This window comes from Chiloscyllium punctatum, chromosome 26 (assembly GCF_047496795.1).
Source record: "Chiloscyllium punctatum isolate Juve2018m chromosome 26, sChiPun1.3, whole genome shotgun sequence".
Classification (NCBI taxonomy): domain Eukaryota; kingdom Metazoa; phylum Chordata; class Chondrichthyes; order Orectolobiformes; family Hemiscylliidae; genus Chiloscyllium; species Chiloscyllium punctatum.
Genome location: NC_092764.1, coordinates 4,715,590 through 4,730,179, shown reverse-complemented (window position 1 = coordinate 4,730,179; position 14,590 = coordinate 4,715,590). Strand labels below are relative to the sequence as shown.

The window sequence follows — 14,590 nt, the reverse complement described above, 5'->3', positions numbered from 1 at the left end:
ATAGTTGAGATATTCTAAATTCCACTTTCTTTTGTTTGTGTTTCAACTGTAGTGTTTAAATAAATTCTGTTTTACTGAAAGCCAAGTGGGTTGACCAGCTGCATCACACCTGGAATATCCACTACATGTCATCTTTAAAATAAGAAAAGTTAGGGTCTAGGCAATCTACTTAAAATGTTTTGGCGGGGGGGGGTGGTCTGTTCTGATTCACAACAAAGTGCATGTTTTAATATAGATATTCCAATGTGTTTATGTCCAAGTATAAAACCATATGTTCTTTCTTTGCTTTTCCTGACCAATAACACTATAAATACTGTAGTAGTGGCTACTAGTGTCAATGGGGTCAAAAGACATACGTGATTCTGAAAAGAGGGTCCTAATGGAAGAATCTGAAGAGAGGAAAATGTATGACATTGATCTCTGAAACTTGGACAGAATTTTTGAGATTTTTTTCCAGCTTGGTTAGGAGTGATGTGGTTAATTAAATGATTAATGCAATTCCCAGTTCTCAGAGTAGAACAGTACAGAACCAAAGCTGGGCCATTCACTCATCCAGGTTAATGCACTGTGACTGTACCAGGCCTTCAGAATCTGGTCAGGATTTGCAGAAAGCAAGTCACCAAGTATGAACATGATTTTTATGTAATAGTTTTAGCTGTTAATTAGTATGCTTTATGAACTGGCAGTATTATCTGTGTTATCGTGAGTGAAGTAATAACAGGACACTGATCATTGCCATTTGAGTTTGCAGTGAAGGACTGTGAAGAAACACGCCACAGTCATGATTGATTTGGTTCTTTTCAAAGATTCCAATATAGGCAAGTGACATTTACAAAGCAAGCAGCTGGATGTAAATATCTAAGTGGGCCATAGCTCTGACTGACACTCTGACTCAGTTAGTCTGGCGGATAAGAGAAGATGCACTGCATGATGTCTGCACAGCAGTTCTGAATGTGATCCTTTCATACACCACTGTGTCTGGTCCCATTAGCAAATGCTGGGAGTGCAAGAAAGCAGCAAGTGGAAATCTCCTAATCCACATGTTGTACTGTTAGTGGTATTGTTATTAGTGGTATTGTTACCAGAATGGGAACATGGTGAGACTAGTTCCCAGGGCAGAAATGGCTAATGTCATAGTTTTAAGCTGGTTGGAGGAAAGTATAGAGGGGATGCCAGAGGCAGGTTCTTTACACAGAGAGTTGTGAGAGCATGGAATGCGTTGCCAGCAGCAGTTGTGGAAGCGAGGTCATTGGGGACATTTAAGAGACTGTTGGACATGCATATGGTCACAGAAATTTGAGGGTGCATACACGAGGATCAATGGTCGGCACAACATCGTGGGCTGAAGGGCCTGTTCTGTGCTGTACTGTTCTATGTTCTAGAATCATCATTTTGTTTTAGTTGTTCCCTCCCTGTCCAAATTGTTGCTGGCAGGCAGTTCATAGCTAAGTCTCCAATCTCACTGTGTGTTCTGAGGCAGTGAGTTAGTGCATAAGAACTAAGCAACGTACTGAGCATCATACACACTATATAGCCGAGGTCACTGGGTGAAATCTCCTTTCCCAAGCCTCGAAAAATTAGGCTAATTGTAGACTGTCTCTATACTCCCTCCTTTGTCCCTCCTGTCCTGCTCCACCCCACCAAGCTAGCTCACCCTCCTGCTCTACTTAGCCTGCCTTTTTGCTCTCTCTCCACTATTTGGAAATTGTGGAATGTGAAGAATCAAATCTCTAATCTCTGGTCTTAGCAAGTTGCACTTTATCACACTTTTCCAAATTGTCACTGAGTGCAGTATGTAATGGAATGTCTCACATACTGGCCAGTAAGAGTTACTCGTTGCCTGTTTTTAAGAAGGTCCACCATATTATATTCCCCTGTCCAGCCGACGACCAAACCCTCTGTGGGACATTGTACTAAATTACCCTTTTGGTTTCTGGAAATTATGCCTTGTGATAGCTCATTTTAATGTGTGTTCATCATTTGGAACAAGTGGTGAGCCGCTTGCTATCCCAAACCAATCTAGCTTGCAGGGCAATAAGAAAGTTATTTACACTCGTGATCTAAATCTCAACAAACAAATTCTTCATGTGCATTCAGAGCAGCCAGAAGCCAATAAGCCTAAACTTGTAAAAGCTGAGATTCCAGTAAATGCGAAAGCATAGCCCCATTCAACAATGTAACTGACCTCTACCCCGCTGAAGCCAGGCGCCGACTTGTACACACCTCCTCCTACCGCCCCCCCCCCCCCTCCCCTACCACCCGACCATGACCCCACTCCCCCATCACCAAACCATCATCTCCCAGACCATACAGAATCTCATCACCTCAGGAGATCTCCCACCCACAGCTTCCAACTTCGTAGTCCAGGAACCCCGCACCACTCGATTCTACCTCCTTCCCAAGATCCACAAGCCTGATCACTCTGCCGACCCATTGTCTCAGCCTGCTCCTGCCCCACTGAACTCATCTCCACCTACCTCAATACTGTCCTATCCCCCCTTGTCCAGGAAGACCATTCCATCCATGACTACCTGGTCAGGTCCACACCCCCCAACAACCCACCCTCCCGTCCTGGCACCCTCCCCTGCCACCGCAGGAATTGCAAAACCTGCGCCCACACCTCCTCCCTCAACTCCATCCAAGGCCCTAAAGGAGCCTTCCACATCCATCAAAGTTTCACCTGCACATCAACCAAAATCATTTATTGTATCTGTTGCTCCCGATGCGGTCTCCTCTACACTGGGGAGACTGAACGCCTTCTCACAGAGCGCTTCAGGGAACATCTCTGGGATACCCGCACCAATCAACCCCACTGCCTCGTGGCCCAACATTTCAACTCCCCCTCCCACTCAGCAGAGGACATGCAAGTCCTGGGCCTCTTCCACCGCTACTCCCTCACCACCCGATGCCTGGAGGAAGAATGCCTCATCTTCCGCCTCAGAACACTTCAACTCCAAGGCATCAATGTGGACTTCACCAGTTTCCTCATTTCCCCTCTCCCCACCTTACTCCAATTCCAACCTTCAAGCTCAGTACTGTGCTCATGATCTGCCCTACCTGCTGATCTCCCTTCCCACCTATCTGCTCCACCCTCCCCTCTGACCTATCACCTCCATCCCCACCCCCATTCGCCTATTGTACTCTTTGCTACCTTCTCCCCAGCCACACACACACCCCCCACCCCCACCCCTCCTCAAAACCTATCTCTCCACCATGGAGGCTCCCTGCCTCCATTCCTGATGAAGGGCCTTTGCCCGAAACGTCGATTTTCCTGCTCCTGGGATGCTGCCTGACCTGCTGTGCTTTTCCAGCATCACTCTAATCTAAACTCCGGTTGCCACCATCTGCAGTCCTCACTTTTGCCTAATGTAATTGCAAGACCTAGCCAAGAAGATGATTGTGATTTTAGAGATAGTGGCTGAAGGGCTTATTCTGATATTATGGAAGCATTTGTGCTAGTATTGGAGTGTTTGTTTGAACAGAAAAAGTGATAAAGATGCCTTTGCTGACCCAGGCTTTCAGACAGGTGGCAGGGTAGAACAGAATGTAGGGAGGCAGCTCCAGAGTACATAATAACTGTACCCTGAATAAATGTTGACCAGAATCTTGCATTCTTTAGTTTTCCTTATTTTCTGTTTCTTAAGTTGTCCATATTCCCTACCCTAGTAAGTTGTATGCACTGAAGGGAATTCAGCCCATTACATGGAGTTATCCAGTTCATCTACTCCCCTTGTTATTTCCTCATTGTTGTCGAAATTTCTCCTTTTCAAGTAATTATTTACTTTATTTTTGGAAGTGCCTATTAAGTTTGCTTCTATCACCCTCTCAGGCAGGAGGCTGGAAGAACACAGCAAGCCAGGCAGCATCAGGAGGTGCAGGAGTCGAGGTTTCAGATGTAACCCTTCTTCAGGACTGGGGGTGGGTCTAAGAGGAGCTGCAGCTAGTGGTGAAGTGAGGATAGGTGAAATGGGAGGAATTAATCCGGTTGGTGGCTGGGAGGAGTGGAAGGGAGGGGGAGGGGCGGTTTGGTTCGGTGTGGCAATGGAGGAGGCCAAGGATGGGCATGTTGGAAAGAGAGTGGGAAGAGGAATTTAAATGGATGGTAACTGGGAGGTCCGGTCGGCCCCTGCAACCCTGGTTGTGATGCTTAGTGGAAATTGGAGGAACAACACCTCATCTGTCTGGGCAGCCTACAGCCCGGATGACTCAACATTGAGTTCTCCAATTTCAAATAACTTCCCTTCCCATTCCCCGGCTCCCTTCCCAGCCTCTCCCTGCCACCAACGGGATTCATTCCTCCCACTGACCAACCAAGTTGTACCCTCTACCTGCCTTAACCTATTCCCACTTCACCACCCTGTCCCTGCCACCCCCTTTATCTGCAGCTCCTCCTAAACCCACCCCCAGTCCTGAAGAAGAGTTACACCCGAAACGTTGCCTTTTCCCCCTCCTGATGCTGCCTGGTTTGCTGTGTTCTTCCAAACTCCTGCCTGTCTGGATTCCAGCATCTGCAGGTTTTTTTTTGTCTCCATCACCCTTTCAGGCATTGCTTTCCAGATCATTGTAACTTACTCTATTTAAAAGTAAATCTCCCCCTGGATTTTTGGCAATTACTTTCAGCCTGTCTCTTCCTGCTAGTGAGAGCGAGTTCATTTTATTTTCTCTGTTATAACACCTCTTGACTTTGGACATTATTCATGACCACTTCCATCTTTGTCTTTATTTCACTCTCACTGCTATTAAAACACTTAACATGCTGCTCACCCTCCAAGATATAATCCTCTCATTAATTTCCTGGTTGGCTTCACCGGATCCATAAATCCTACACCCAAGCTTGTGTCCTGGCCATTTCTTTTTGTGCTTTTTTTCCCTGACTTCCTTCTGACAGTTGCATTGAGCTCAGAGTACTTGTTTACAGGTCTCCCCATAGCCTCCCGTCCATACTACATGCCCAATTGCATTTTCTTCTTTTCCTTTTCTGGTTGTTTCTATGCATCTGTTTGGTCTGCTCCAACTTTTTGGTGGCAGAACTCACAATTCAAAGATGTGCAGATCAGGTGAATTGGGCATACTAAATTGCCTGGAAAAGCACAGTAGGTCAGGCAGCATCTGAGGTGCAGGAAAATCGACGTTTCGGGCAAAAACCCTTCATCAGGAATAGAGGCAAGGTGCCTGCAAAGTGGAGAGAGAAATGAGAGGGGGGTGGGGGTGGGGAGAAAGTAGCATAGAGTACAATAGGTGAGTGGGGGTGGGGATAGAGGTGATAGGTCAGAGAGGAGGGTGGAGCAGATAGGTGGAAAGGAAGATAGGCAATGGACCTGCACATTCACCAATATCATTTATTGTATCCGTTGCTCCCAATGCGGCCTCCTCTACATTGGGGAGACTGGACGCCTCCTAGCAGAGAGCTTTAGGAACCATCTCTGGGACACCCGCTCCAATCAGCCCCACCGCCCTGTGACCCAACATTTCGACTTCCCCTCCCACTCTGCTGAGGACATGCAGGTCCTGGGCCTCCTCCACCGCCGCTCCCTTACCACCTGACGCCTGGAGGAAGAACGCCTCATCTTCTGCCTCGGAACACTTCAACCCCATGGCATCAACGTGGATTTCACCAATTTCCTCATTTCGCCTTCCCCCACCTCACCCCAGCTCCAACCTTCCAGCTCAGCACTGCCCTCTGACCTGTCCTATCTGCCTATCTTCCTTTCCACCTATCCACTCCACCCACCCCCATCCACCCATTGTACTCTCTGCTACCTTCCCCCACCCTCCTCTCTGACCTATCACCTCCATCCCCACCCCCATTCACCTATTGTACTTTATGCTACTTTCTCCCCACCCCTCCCCCCTCTCATTTATCTCTCCACTCTGCAGGCACCCTGCCTCTATTCCTGATGAAGAGCTTTTGCCCGAAATGTCGATTTTCCTGCTCCTCGAATGCTGCTTTCCCAGCACCACTCTAATCTAGACTCTGGTTTCCAGCATCTGCAGTCCTTGTTTTTACCCTGTAGTGTTAGGTGCATTAGTCAGGGGTAAATATCGGGTAGGGGCATGGATCTGGGTGGGTTACTCTTCGCTGGGTCGGTGTGGACTTGTTGGGCTGAATAGCCTGTTTCCATGCAGTAGGGAACCTAATCTAAAAAAAGAACCATGAGCTGCCTTGGCTGTACACTCTCAAACAGTCCACCTAAATTTCTCCTGCTTGCTACATATCTAACCATCTACAGACACTTATTCTAAAGTAACTATTTCTCTTCAGATACTGGTTAACCCTTCTGTGTACTTTATTTTCATTTCTGCAAAATCGCCTGTCACATTCACAACAAATAATTGCATTTATATCAAAAGCAAAATACTATGAATGGTAGAGGTCTGAATTAACAAAGAGATAGTGCTGGAGAAACTCAGCAAGTCTGCCAGCATGTGTGAAGAGACAAACCGAGTTAATGTTTTGAGTTTGATGTGACTCTTCTTCAGAACTCTGGAGTTGTGACGTACTGTTAATGGAATACTTAAGATTGAGAGTTTTCAAGACAGGAATTGGAATTGGTAGAGATGTAAGAAGATTGTGGGAATATCAGAAGTTACAGAGATTGGGAAGGGTGAGACAATTGAGGAATTTGGAAATCATAAGAACAGCTCTAAAATCAAGGTGTTGCTTAACTGGGAGTGAATGTAAGTCAACAAACACAGGGTTAGAACTGAATGGCCCTTGGTGTAAATTAAAATGCAGGCTGTGTGTCAAAGACACGAGGTAAACGTAAGCTGGTATGTAAGATTGATTTTCGTTCGCTGAATGCTTTATCTGTTTGCCTACCAGAATAACCCATTGGCTTTCTAGAAAAATAATTCTTTGATCAGTCTCTGCAGGGAAATCTGTCCTTTTTTTCTCTTTTTCTGGAGAGTATGTGTGTCTCTGTATGAGTGTGTTTTGGGGGTATAAAGAGGGATAACTGTATTACTGGCAGTGCATGTTAATTATTGCATCTTCATTGAATGGATTTTGTTTTGTTTACAAACCAATAATTGTGTTTATTTTTAAAAAAGACTTTTGTTTGATTATTTTGTTCAAACAGAAAAGGTTTTTAATTGGAATATTGGTATCTGGGCCAAGTGTTTATATTTTTTGTTGTGACCCATGGCGTCACTAGTGCACTCATCCAGCCTTGGTTGTAACAGATGAAATTTCTCCTCAACTCAGTCCAAACTAATTGTCCCCTTTACCTGAAAACGTTCCTCCTTATTATATTTTCCCCTTGTTGCCCAGCCAGGAGAGACAACATCTTAGTGTATGTCCTGAAAAGTCCTTCATAACCTTCAATGTTCCAATGAGATTAACTCTCGTCCTTTGAAACTGCAGAAAGTACAGATCCAATTTACTGAGCCCTTCATTACAATTCAACTGTCTCATTCATTCCATGCTAATGTTTAGTGTTTCTTGAACAAGTACACTCAAGTCTCTTTGAACAGTAACCTTGACAAATTTTGCGTTTTTAAAAATAATCCTCCTTTAGCATTTATTTTTTGTTGATCACTCTTCAATGTGTTTAGTCTATAATAATGTGAGAAAACAGAGTGTCTTCTAACCTGAAGTATTTTACTCCTGTAGATGCAGCAGCAGGAGCTGGCACAGATGAGACAACGAGATGCAAACTTGACAGCACTTGCTGCCATCGGCCCTCGTAAGAAACGCAAACAGGATTCCCCAGGACTGCAAGCGACTGAGGTGGGAATGGCAGCTGGCGAGGTAACCAGACAGGTAGCTCACATAAAAAAACACCATACCCCATTTACAGATAGGCAGCACATTATAGAACATAGAACAATACAGCACAGAACAGGCCCTTCGGCCCTCAATGTTGCGCCGACCTGTAAACTATTCTCAGTTCGTTCCCCTACACTATCCCAAAGTCATCCACATGCTTATCTAAGGATTGTTGAAATCTCCCTGATGTGGCTGAGTTAACTACATTGGCAGGTAGGGCATTCCATGCCCTTACCACTCTCTGAGTAAAGAACCTGCCTCTGACATCTGTCTTAAATCTATCACCCCTCAACTTGTAGTTATGCCCCCATATACATGCTGACGTCAGCATCCTAGGAAAAAGACTTTCACTGTCTACCCTATCTAATCCTCTGATCATCTTTTATGTCTCTATCAAATCCCCTCTTACCCTTCTTCTCTCCATTGAGAACAGACCCAAGTCTCTCAGCCTTTCCTCATAAGACCTTCCCTCCAGACCAGGCAACATCCTGGTAAATCTCCACTGCACCTTTCCCAATGCTTCCACATCCTTCCCAAAATATGGTGACCAGAACTGTACACAATATTCCAAGTGTGGCCGCACCAGCATTTTGTATAGTTGCAGCATGATATTGCGGCTTTGGAGCTCAATCTCTCTACAACTGAAACCTAACACACCGTGTGCCTTCTTAACAGCACTATCAACCTGGGTGGCAACTTTCAGGGATCTATGTACATGGACACCAAGATCCCTCTGCACATCCAAGAATCTTTCCATTGACCCAGTACTCTGCCTTCCTGTTATTCTTCCCAAAGTGCATCACTTCACATTTAGCTGCATTGAACTCCATAGCTCCATTTATTGATAGGTTTTTTTGCAAACTTTCATAGATTTGACATGCTTATAAAGATGATTGAGGTTTGTTATTAATATCAATGTCCATATTGATGCCGTCCCCCCCAAAGGTTGTGCTGCCATGAAATCCGTGTTTTTTCCTCTGATGTTGCTGAAGAGTTGACTATTGTTTCGGTATCACATTTAAATTTGATGTAACTTATATAATTTTCTGAAACCTTCAAGTTGACAATGGGATTGGAAGTTCCTATGTTTCCATTTTTGTGGTTGAATGAAGTACGTTTTAAGTGGAATCAATGTTTGTTATTAAGTCAGTCCCCACACAGAATCCTGCAGTATCTATGTAAACACCTAAATGGGTGCAGCACTTCAGGCTGATGTAAAGGTTCCACAACCCTTTCATCAACATTTTCCAGAAACCTCAATCTTCAAACTTGACTTCTCTCTTTCTGTCCTCTCACCTAATGGCTTGAATGTCATGCTGTTTGCTTCCCTACAAAATTCATAAGATTCTGGATTGATCCCAACCATTTGGAATTTGGCGCACTATTTCTTACAGTCTTATGATCTTACATGCAACATTACTATTTAAGAAAGAAGGAAGAGAGAAATGAGGGGGCCACAGATCAGTTAATGTGACATTGGTCTTTGTGGGGGGAAAAAAAACCAAAAGAACTGCAGATGCTGGAAATCAGAAACAAGTTGTGAAAAAGAGTCACTGGACCTGAAAGGTTAACTCTGATTTCTCTCCACAGATGCTGGCAGACCTGCTGGGTTTTTCTAGCAATTTCTGTTTTTGTTATTGGTCTTTGTAGAGTCTATTATTAAAACTTCCTAGGGAATGCACCAAGGGAATCCAGCATATAATTAAACAATGTTGACGTTTTTACAAAAGGAAAATTATGTTTGAAAAACATGTTTAACTATTTTCAGGATGTAACTAGAAGAGTAGATAGAGCAGAAATAGTGTACTACACTGGGATTTTCAAAAAGCATGTGATAAGGTTTCACACAAAAGGTTAATATGCAAGTTAAGGACATATGGATTTGTATACCAGGGAAAACCAACAGATATGAGGACCAGAAAAGGGAAGATTTTTTTTCATTCACAGGATGTGGCCTCCTAATCAGGTCAGCATTATTTTCCAGATCTAATTGCCTTTGAAAAAACCTCCTTCTTGAACTGCTGCAGTCCATTTGGTGTTAGTACACCCATGGTCCTGTTAGGAAAAGTGTTCCTGGCTGACTAGTTTAATCAATTACTGACTTTGTTTAGCAGTTTGATACAGTTGAATAGTTTGCTCTGCCATACAGACGGCAGTTAAGGTCAGTAACATTTCTTTGGGTATGGAGTCACACGTAGACCAAATGGATGACAGAATTACTTCACAAAATAAATTAGTGAACTCAATGGGTTACATACAAGAGCCAGCAATGATTCCATGGTCACCAACACTGAGACCAGTTTTAAATCCAGGTTCCTATTCATTGAATTCATATTTTACCAGCAACCAAGTCAGAAACCATGATTATATTGAATGGTGAAGCAGGTTTGAGGGGTTGTATGGTTTATTCTGTTCCTATTTCTTATGTACTGATATAAAAGAAGTTGCCAATCTTGCCAACCCACAAGCCACTTAAGAATCTTCATATTGCCATTTGGGGACTGTCTGGCCCAATTAGTGAGAGTTTGAACCATAAGGAATTTGGTGCTCAAGAATGCCCTCATAAGAACAGGGTACGATGCTCAACTCATCGATCACCAGTTCCATTGTGCCACAGCGAGAAACCATAATGACCTCCTCAGGAGACAGACACGAGCTGCAACCGATAGGGTGCTCTTCGTTGTCCAGTACTTCCCGGGAGCCTAAAAACTATGCCATGTCCTTCACAGTCTACAACACCTTATCAATGAGGATAAGCATCTCACCAAGACCTTCCCTACAACTCCACTTCTCGCCTTTAAACAACCGCCAAACCTCAAGCAGATTATTGCTTGCAGTGAACTGCCTGGCCTTCAGGACAACACCATACGACCCTGTCATGTCAATCACTGCAAGACGTGTCAGAATGTCGACACGGATACCACCATTACATGTGGGGACACCCCCCACCAAGTACACGGCTGGTACTTGATCAACATTGTCTGTCTCATACGCTACAGGCAAGGATGCCCTGAGACATGGTGCAACAATGAATGAATGGACAGTACACAATAATCAACAGATGGGAGTGTTCCCACCCAGTCAGGGAACACTTCACCATCAGGACCTCGGATCTTCAGGTGACCATCCTCCAAGGCGGACTTCAGGATAGGCAACAATGCAAAGTGGTCGAGCGGAGGTTGAAAGCAAAGTTCAGTACCAATAAGGATGGCCCCAACCAGGACCTTGGGTTCATGTCATTCTAAAGGTGACCCCACCACACTACCTACACACACACACACACACACACATACACACACACACACACACACAGGACATGCTCTCTGTCATAAACACACACTTACACCTCCCACACACTTATACTCCATCACACACACTTTACTAAGCTTTCACATACTCTCACATGCACTCATACTCACACACACATACTCACTCTCTCCCATACACACACACACACACACACATATATAAGTCAATGGGTTGAATTTGTATTTGCAGAATTATATTTGCAGATACATTCTATTTTGCTCAAAAAATGCACAATCTGCAGGCAGTCAATCCATGTAATATTTTGTAAATTCCCACTTTGGAGATAGAACCAGTCTGACTAAAGATTGGGTTACAGCCAGACTCTAAGTTCACACCTTTAATGCATTTTTTTTTAGATTCGATTCCCTATAGTAAGGAAACAGGCCCTTTGGCCCAACAAGTCCATACCAACCCTCCAAAGAGTGACCCACCCAGACTCATGACCAATTCACCTGACCTGCACATCTTTGGATTGTGGGAGGAAACCCACACAGACACAGGGAGAATGTGCAAACTCCACAAAGACAATCACCCAAGGCAGGAATTGAACCCAGGTCCCTGGTGCTGTGAGGTAGCAGTGCTAACCACTGAGCCACAATGCTGCCCCTGAGCTGAGATGTCACCTTTTGCTATGAAACCTTAAGTTATCTCGAGAAGGAGACTTAAAAGAAGTTCTGGGATTTACATATTAATGAACAGAAACCTGCAACCCCCTTTCTAAAAGATGAAAGACTCAACAACAATCCAGGTTTGTTCAATATATCATTTCAGTTGTATGACACTGTAATCCTTTGTTATAAAACCTGTGTCTTATGGTCTTATTCGCCACAACCACCTGATGAAGGAGCAGCACTCTGAAAGCTAGTGCTTCCAAATAAACTTGTTGGATGATAACCTGGTGTTGTGCAATTTTTAATTTTTGAGAGTGTGGTGCTGGAAAAGCACAGCCAGTCAGGCAGCATCTGAGGAGCAGGAGACTTGATATTTTGGACATAAGCCCTTCATCCCGATTTTTAACTTTATCATGTATAAAAGCTGTTTTACATCTCTCATGCTCAGCACCAGCTGGATTATGAGAGATTTTGGTATATTTTGCCCTGTATTCTATGCCCTGTTTTCTATGCCAGATGGAAAACCCTTACTTGTAGGAGGCTGGGGAAAAAAGGAATGTAATTTCAACCTTTTTCATTACATTTTCACCCTATGTTTCTTCATTTCACATCTTGCCTGTGCCTCTGGCTGTCAGCTTTGTTTCTCAAGAGCAAACCGAATGTGACTTCTTTTACATAGAGGAGTCACAGAATATCTCAGAGGCCTGTGGCTGTTACTGGACTCCACTCTCTCGCCTGCTTTCAGCCAAACTGAAGGGCTTGTCACAGTTTTCATCTCCTCAGAAATGAGCCCCAGGCACCAGCCAGGAGGAGAAGATGATGGCAGCTTGATTAGCTCCCACAGCTGATTCATTCCCACTGACAGCAAATCTCTAGCTTTCCAAATTATTCTGAAACAAAGACAGTTCTCAGATCTGTGCCAAGCTTAATTTAAAAGGATAATGACCTTTTTTTGTGGCATCGGCCTGCTGGAGTGACCTCAGCTGAAATTTAAAGTCATTGATTGCTACCTTTTGATGATAAGATATATCCTTCATTTGGGGGCTGAACTACAAAGGTGATTGAATGCTGCAGCTAGTCCTATGACCCATACTGCTGCAGGGGCTGAAACTGATAGCTGTTCAGGGCCAGCAAGTCTCTCCTGAGCTTGATTTTAAATCCAGAGGCACACAAAGGCCTATAGAGCTCCTGAAGGTGTATAAGTTACACAACTGGCAATGGGAAGCATTCAGAAGAGGGACCTGGAGGGATGGAGGGAGTGGTGTTTGGGGGCAGGGAAAGGGAGTGCGGTGGGATGAGAGAAACTAATTTGCTGTCAGCACAAAAAGTGTATTCACATTTTTCTGGGTGTGTGCAGTCCTGGTTCTAATAAACATTGTCATTTAAGTTGGGAGGGAAGGCACAGTTAAACTGTGATTCTTTTTCCCCAGCTGCCGTAATTATTTACATGTGCTTGTGAGAACAAGCCACTGGTTGCTGAAGTGATAGATGGGAAAGATATTTTATTTCTTAAAGTTTTGGGGTTTTTTTTGTCATGACAGAAATCTGCTTTGTTTTTCAATAGTGTGGAACTGTGGTACCTTTCCCCTCTGCATTTGTGCTTTATTTCAGCATTTAAAAATTCAAGGTGATTGAATAAAGGGAGAGCTTAGCTGATAAGCAGGTTATCAGCATTCGTTTTGAGATCTGGCAGGACTACTTGGCCTGAGACCATAATACAGCCTTGGTCCAACCAGGGACAAAAAGGTGGACTTGAGATGAGATGAGAGCAAGTGACGTTCTTTGACATCAAGCACAGTTAACTAATTGTAGCATTAAGGATACATGTAAAATTGCAGTTGTTAGGAATCGGAGTAAGCTCACTGCTAGCTGGAGTTATATCTAGTAAAAATGAAAGTGGTTGTGTTAATGGAGGTTAATCATTTCAATCCTGGGGCACCACCTACTGCAGTTCTGCAGGGTGAGTTCCAAGTCTCAACCATCCTGAAATATTTCATCAATGACATTCCTTCCAATATAAGGCCAGAAGTGAGGATGTTTACTAATATTGCAGAGTTTTGTTCCATTTTCAACTCCTCAGAAAATGAAGTATTCCATGCAGTAAAGCGTGGATAAAATTAGGGTTTAACAGTAAGTGTCAGTAACATTAGTGCCATGCAAGTACTATGCAATAACCATCAGCAATATCATGAAGTCTCACAGCTCTCCTTGACATTGGACAGTAATTGCATTCCCACAACCATCACCCTGAAAATTACCATTTACTAGAAACTGAATTGAGCCAACTATAGATCAGCACCTGAATTAGGAACTGAAGCAAGACCTTCAGCCGCTTGAGCCTGCTCTGCCATTCACTACGATTTTGGCTGATCAGTTTATGCTTTGAATTCATTCCCATCTACTCCTGATATCCTTTGATTCCCTTACTTAACAAAAATCTATCTGCCTTGAAAATATTCAATGATCCCATCTCCTCCAGGGAGCTCCAAAGTTGCATTGTACTCTGAGAGCGAAAAAAAAATTCTCTCTATTCTAAGTGAACACCCCTAATTTTAAAACCATGCCCCTTAGTTCTGGAGTCAATCACAAAAGTAGACATCATTCCCACCTTGACCTTGCCAAGACTATTCAGGATCTTAATACCTTCAAACAAACCACCACCCGTTGTTCTAAACTCCAGTCAAATGAGCAGCCCCAGTCTGTCTGTCCTTGATCACAAGACAGCCCTTGCATTCCAGGTAACCCTTCTCCAAACAATCTCTAATACATTTGCATGACTTCTTAAATAAGGAGATGAAAACTAAACCTGAACCTGAGATGGGGTCTCACACAGTAACCTTGTACAGGGGGTCCCCAGTTTAGGAACATCCAGCTTATGAATATGATCCCATATATGGCTGCA

At 43.9% G+C, this 14,590-nt stretch overlaps 1 protein-coding gene and 1 long non-coding RNA gene across 6 annotated transcripts in view; one reads left to right on the top strand and one right to left on the bottom strand.

The window, feature by feature from the left end:
* The window catches only part of LOC140496258 (transcription initiation factor TFIID subunit 4-like), a 349,124-nt gene that overhangs the window by 228,129 nt on the left and 106,405 nt on the right, over positions 1-14,590 (top strand). For 2 of the 5 annotated variants that reach the window (XM_072595791.1, XM_072595795.1), the window contains exon 15: positions 7,613-7,750. In XM_072595791.1, coding sequence (XP_072451892.1) covers positions 7,613-7,750 — 138 coding nt within the window. Of the gene's footprint in view, positions 1-7,612; positions 7,763-14,590 lie in introns of all 5 variants that reach the window. The other 3 variants (XM_072595790.1, XM_072595794.1, XM_072595792.1) reach the window with 2 other exon arrangements.
* Positions 1-14,590, bottom strand: part of LOC140496259 (uncharacterized) — a 72,262-nt gene that overhangs the window by 9,683 nt on the left and 47,989 nt on the right. The gene's annotated exons all lie outside the window — the stretch shown is intronic.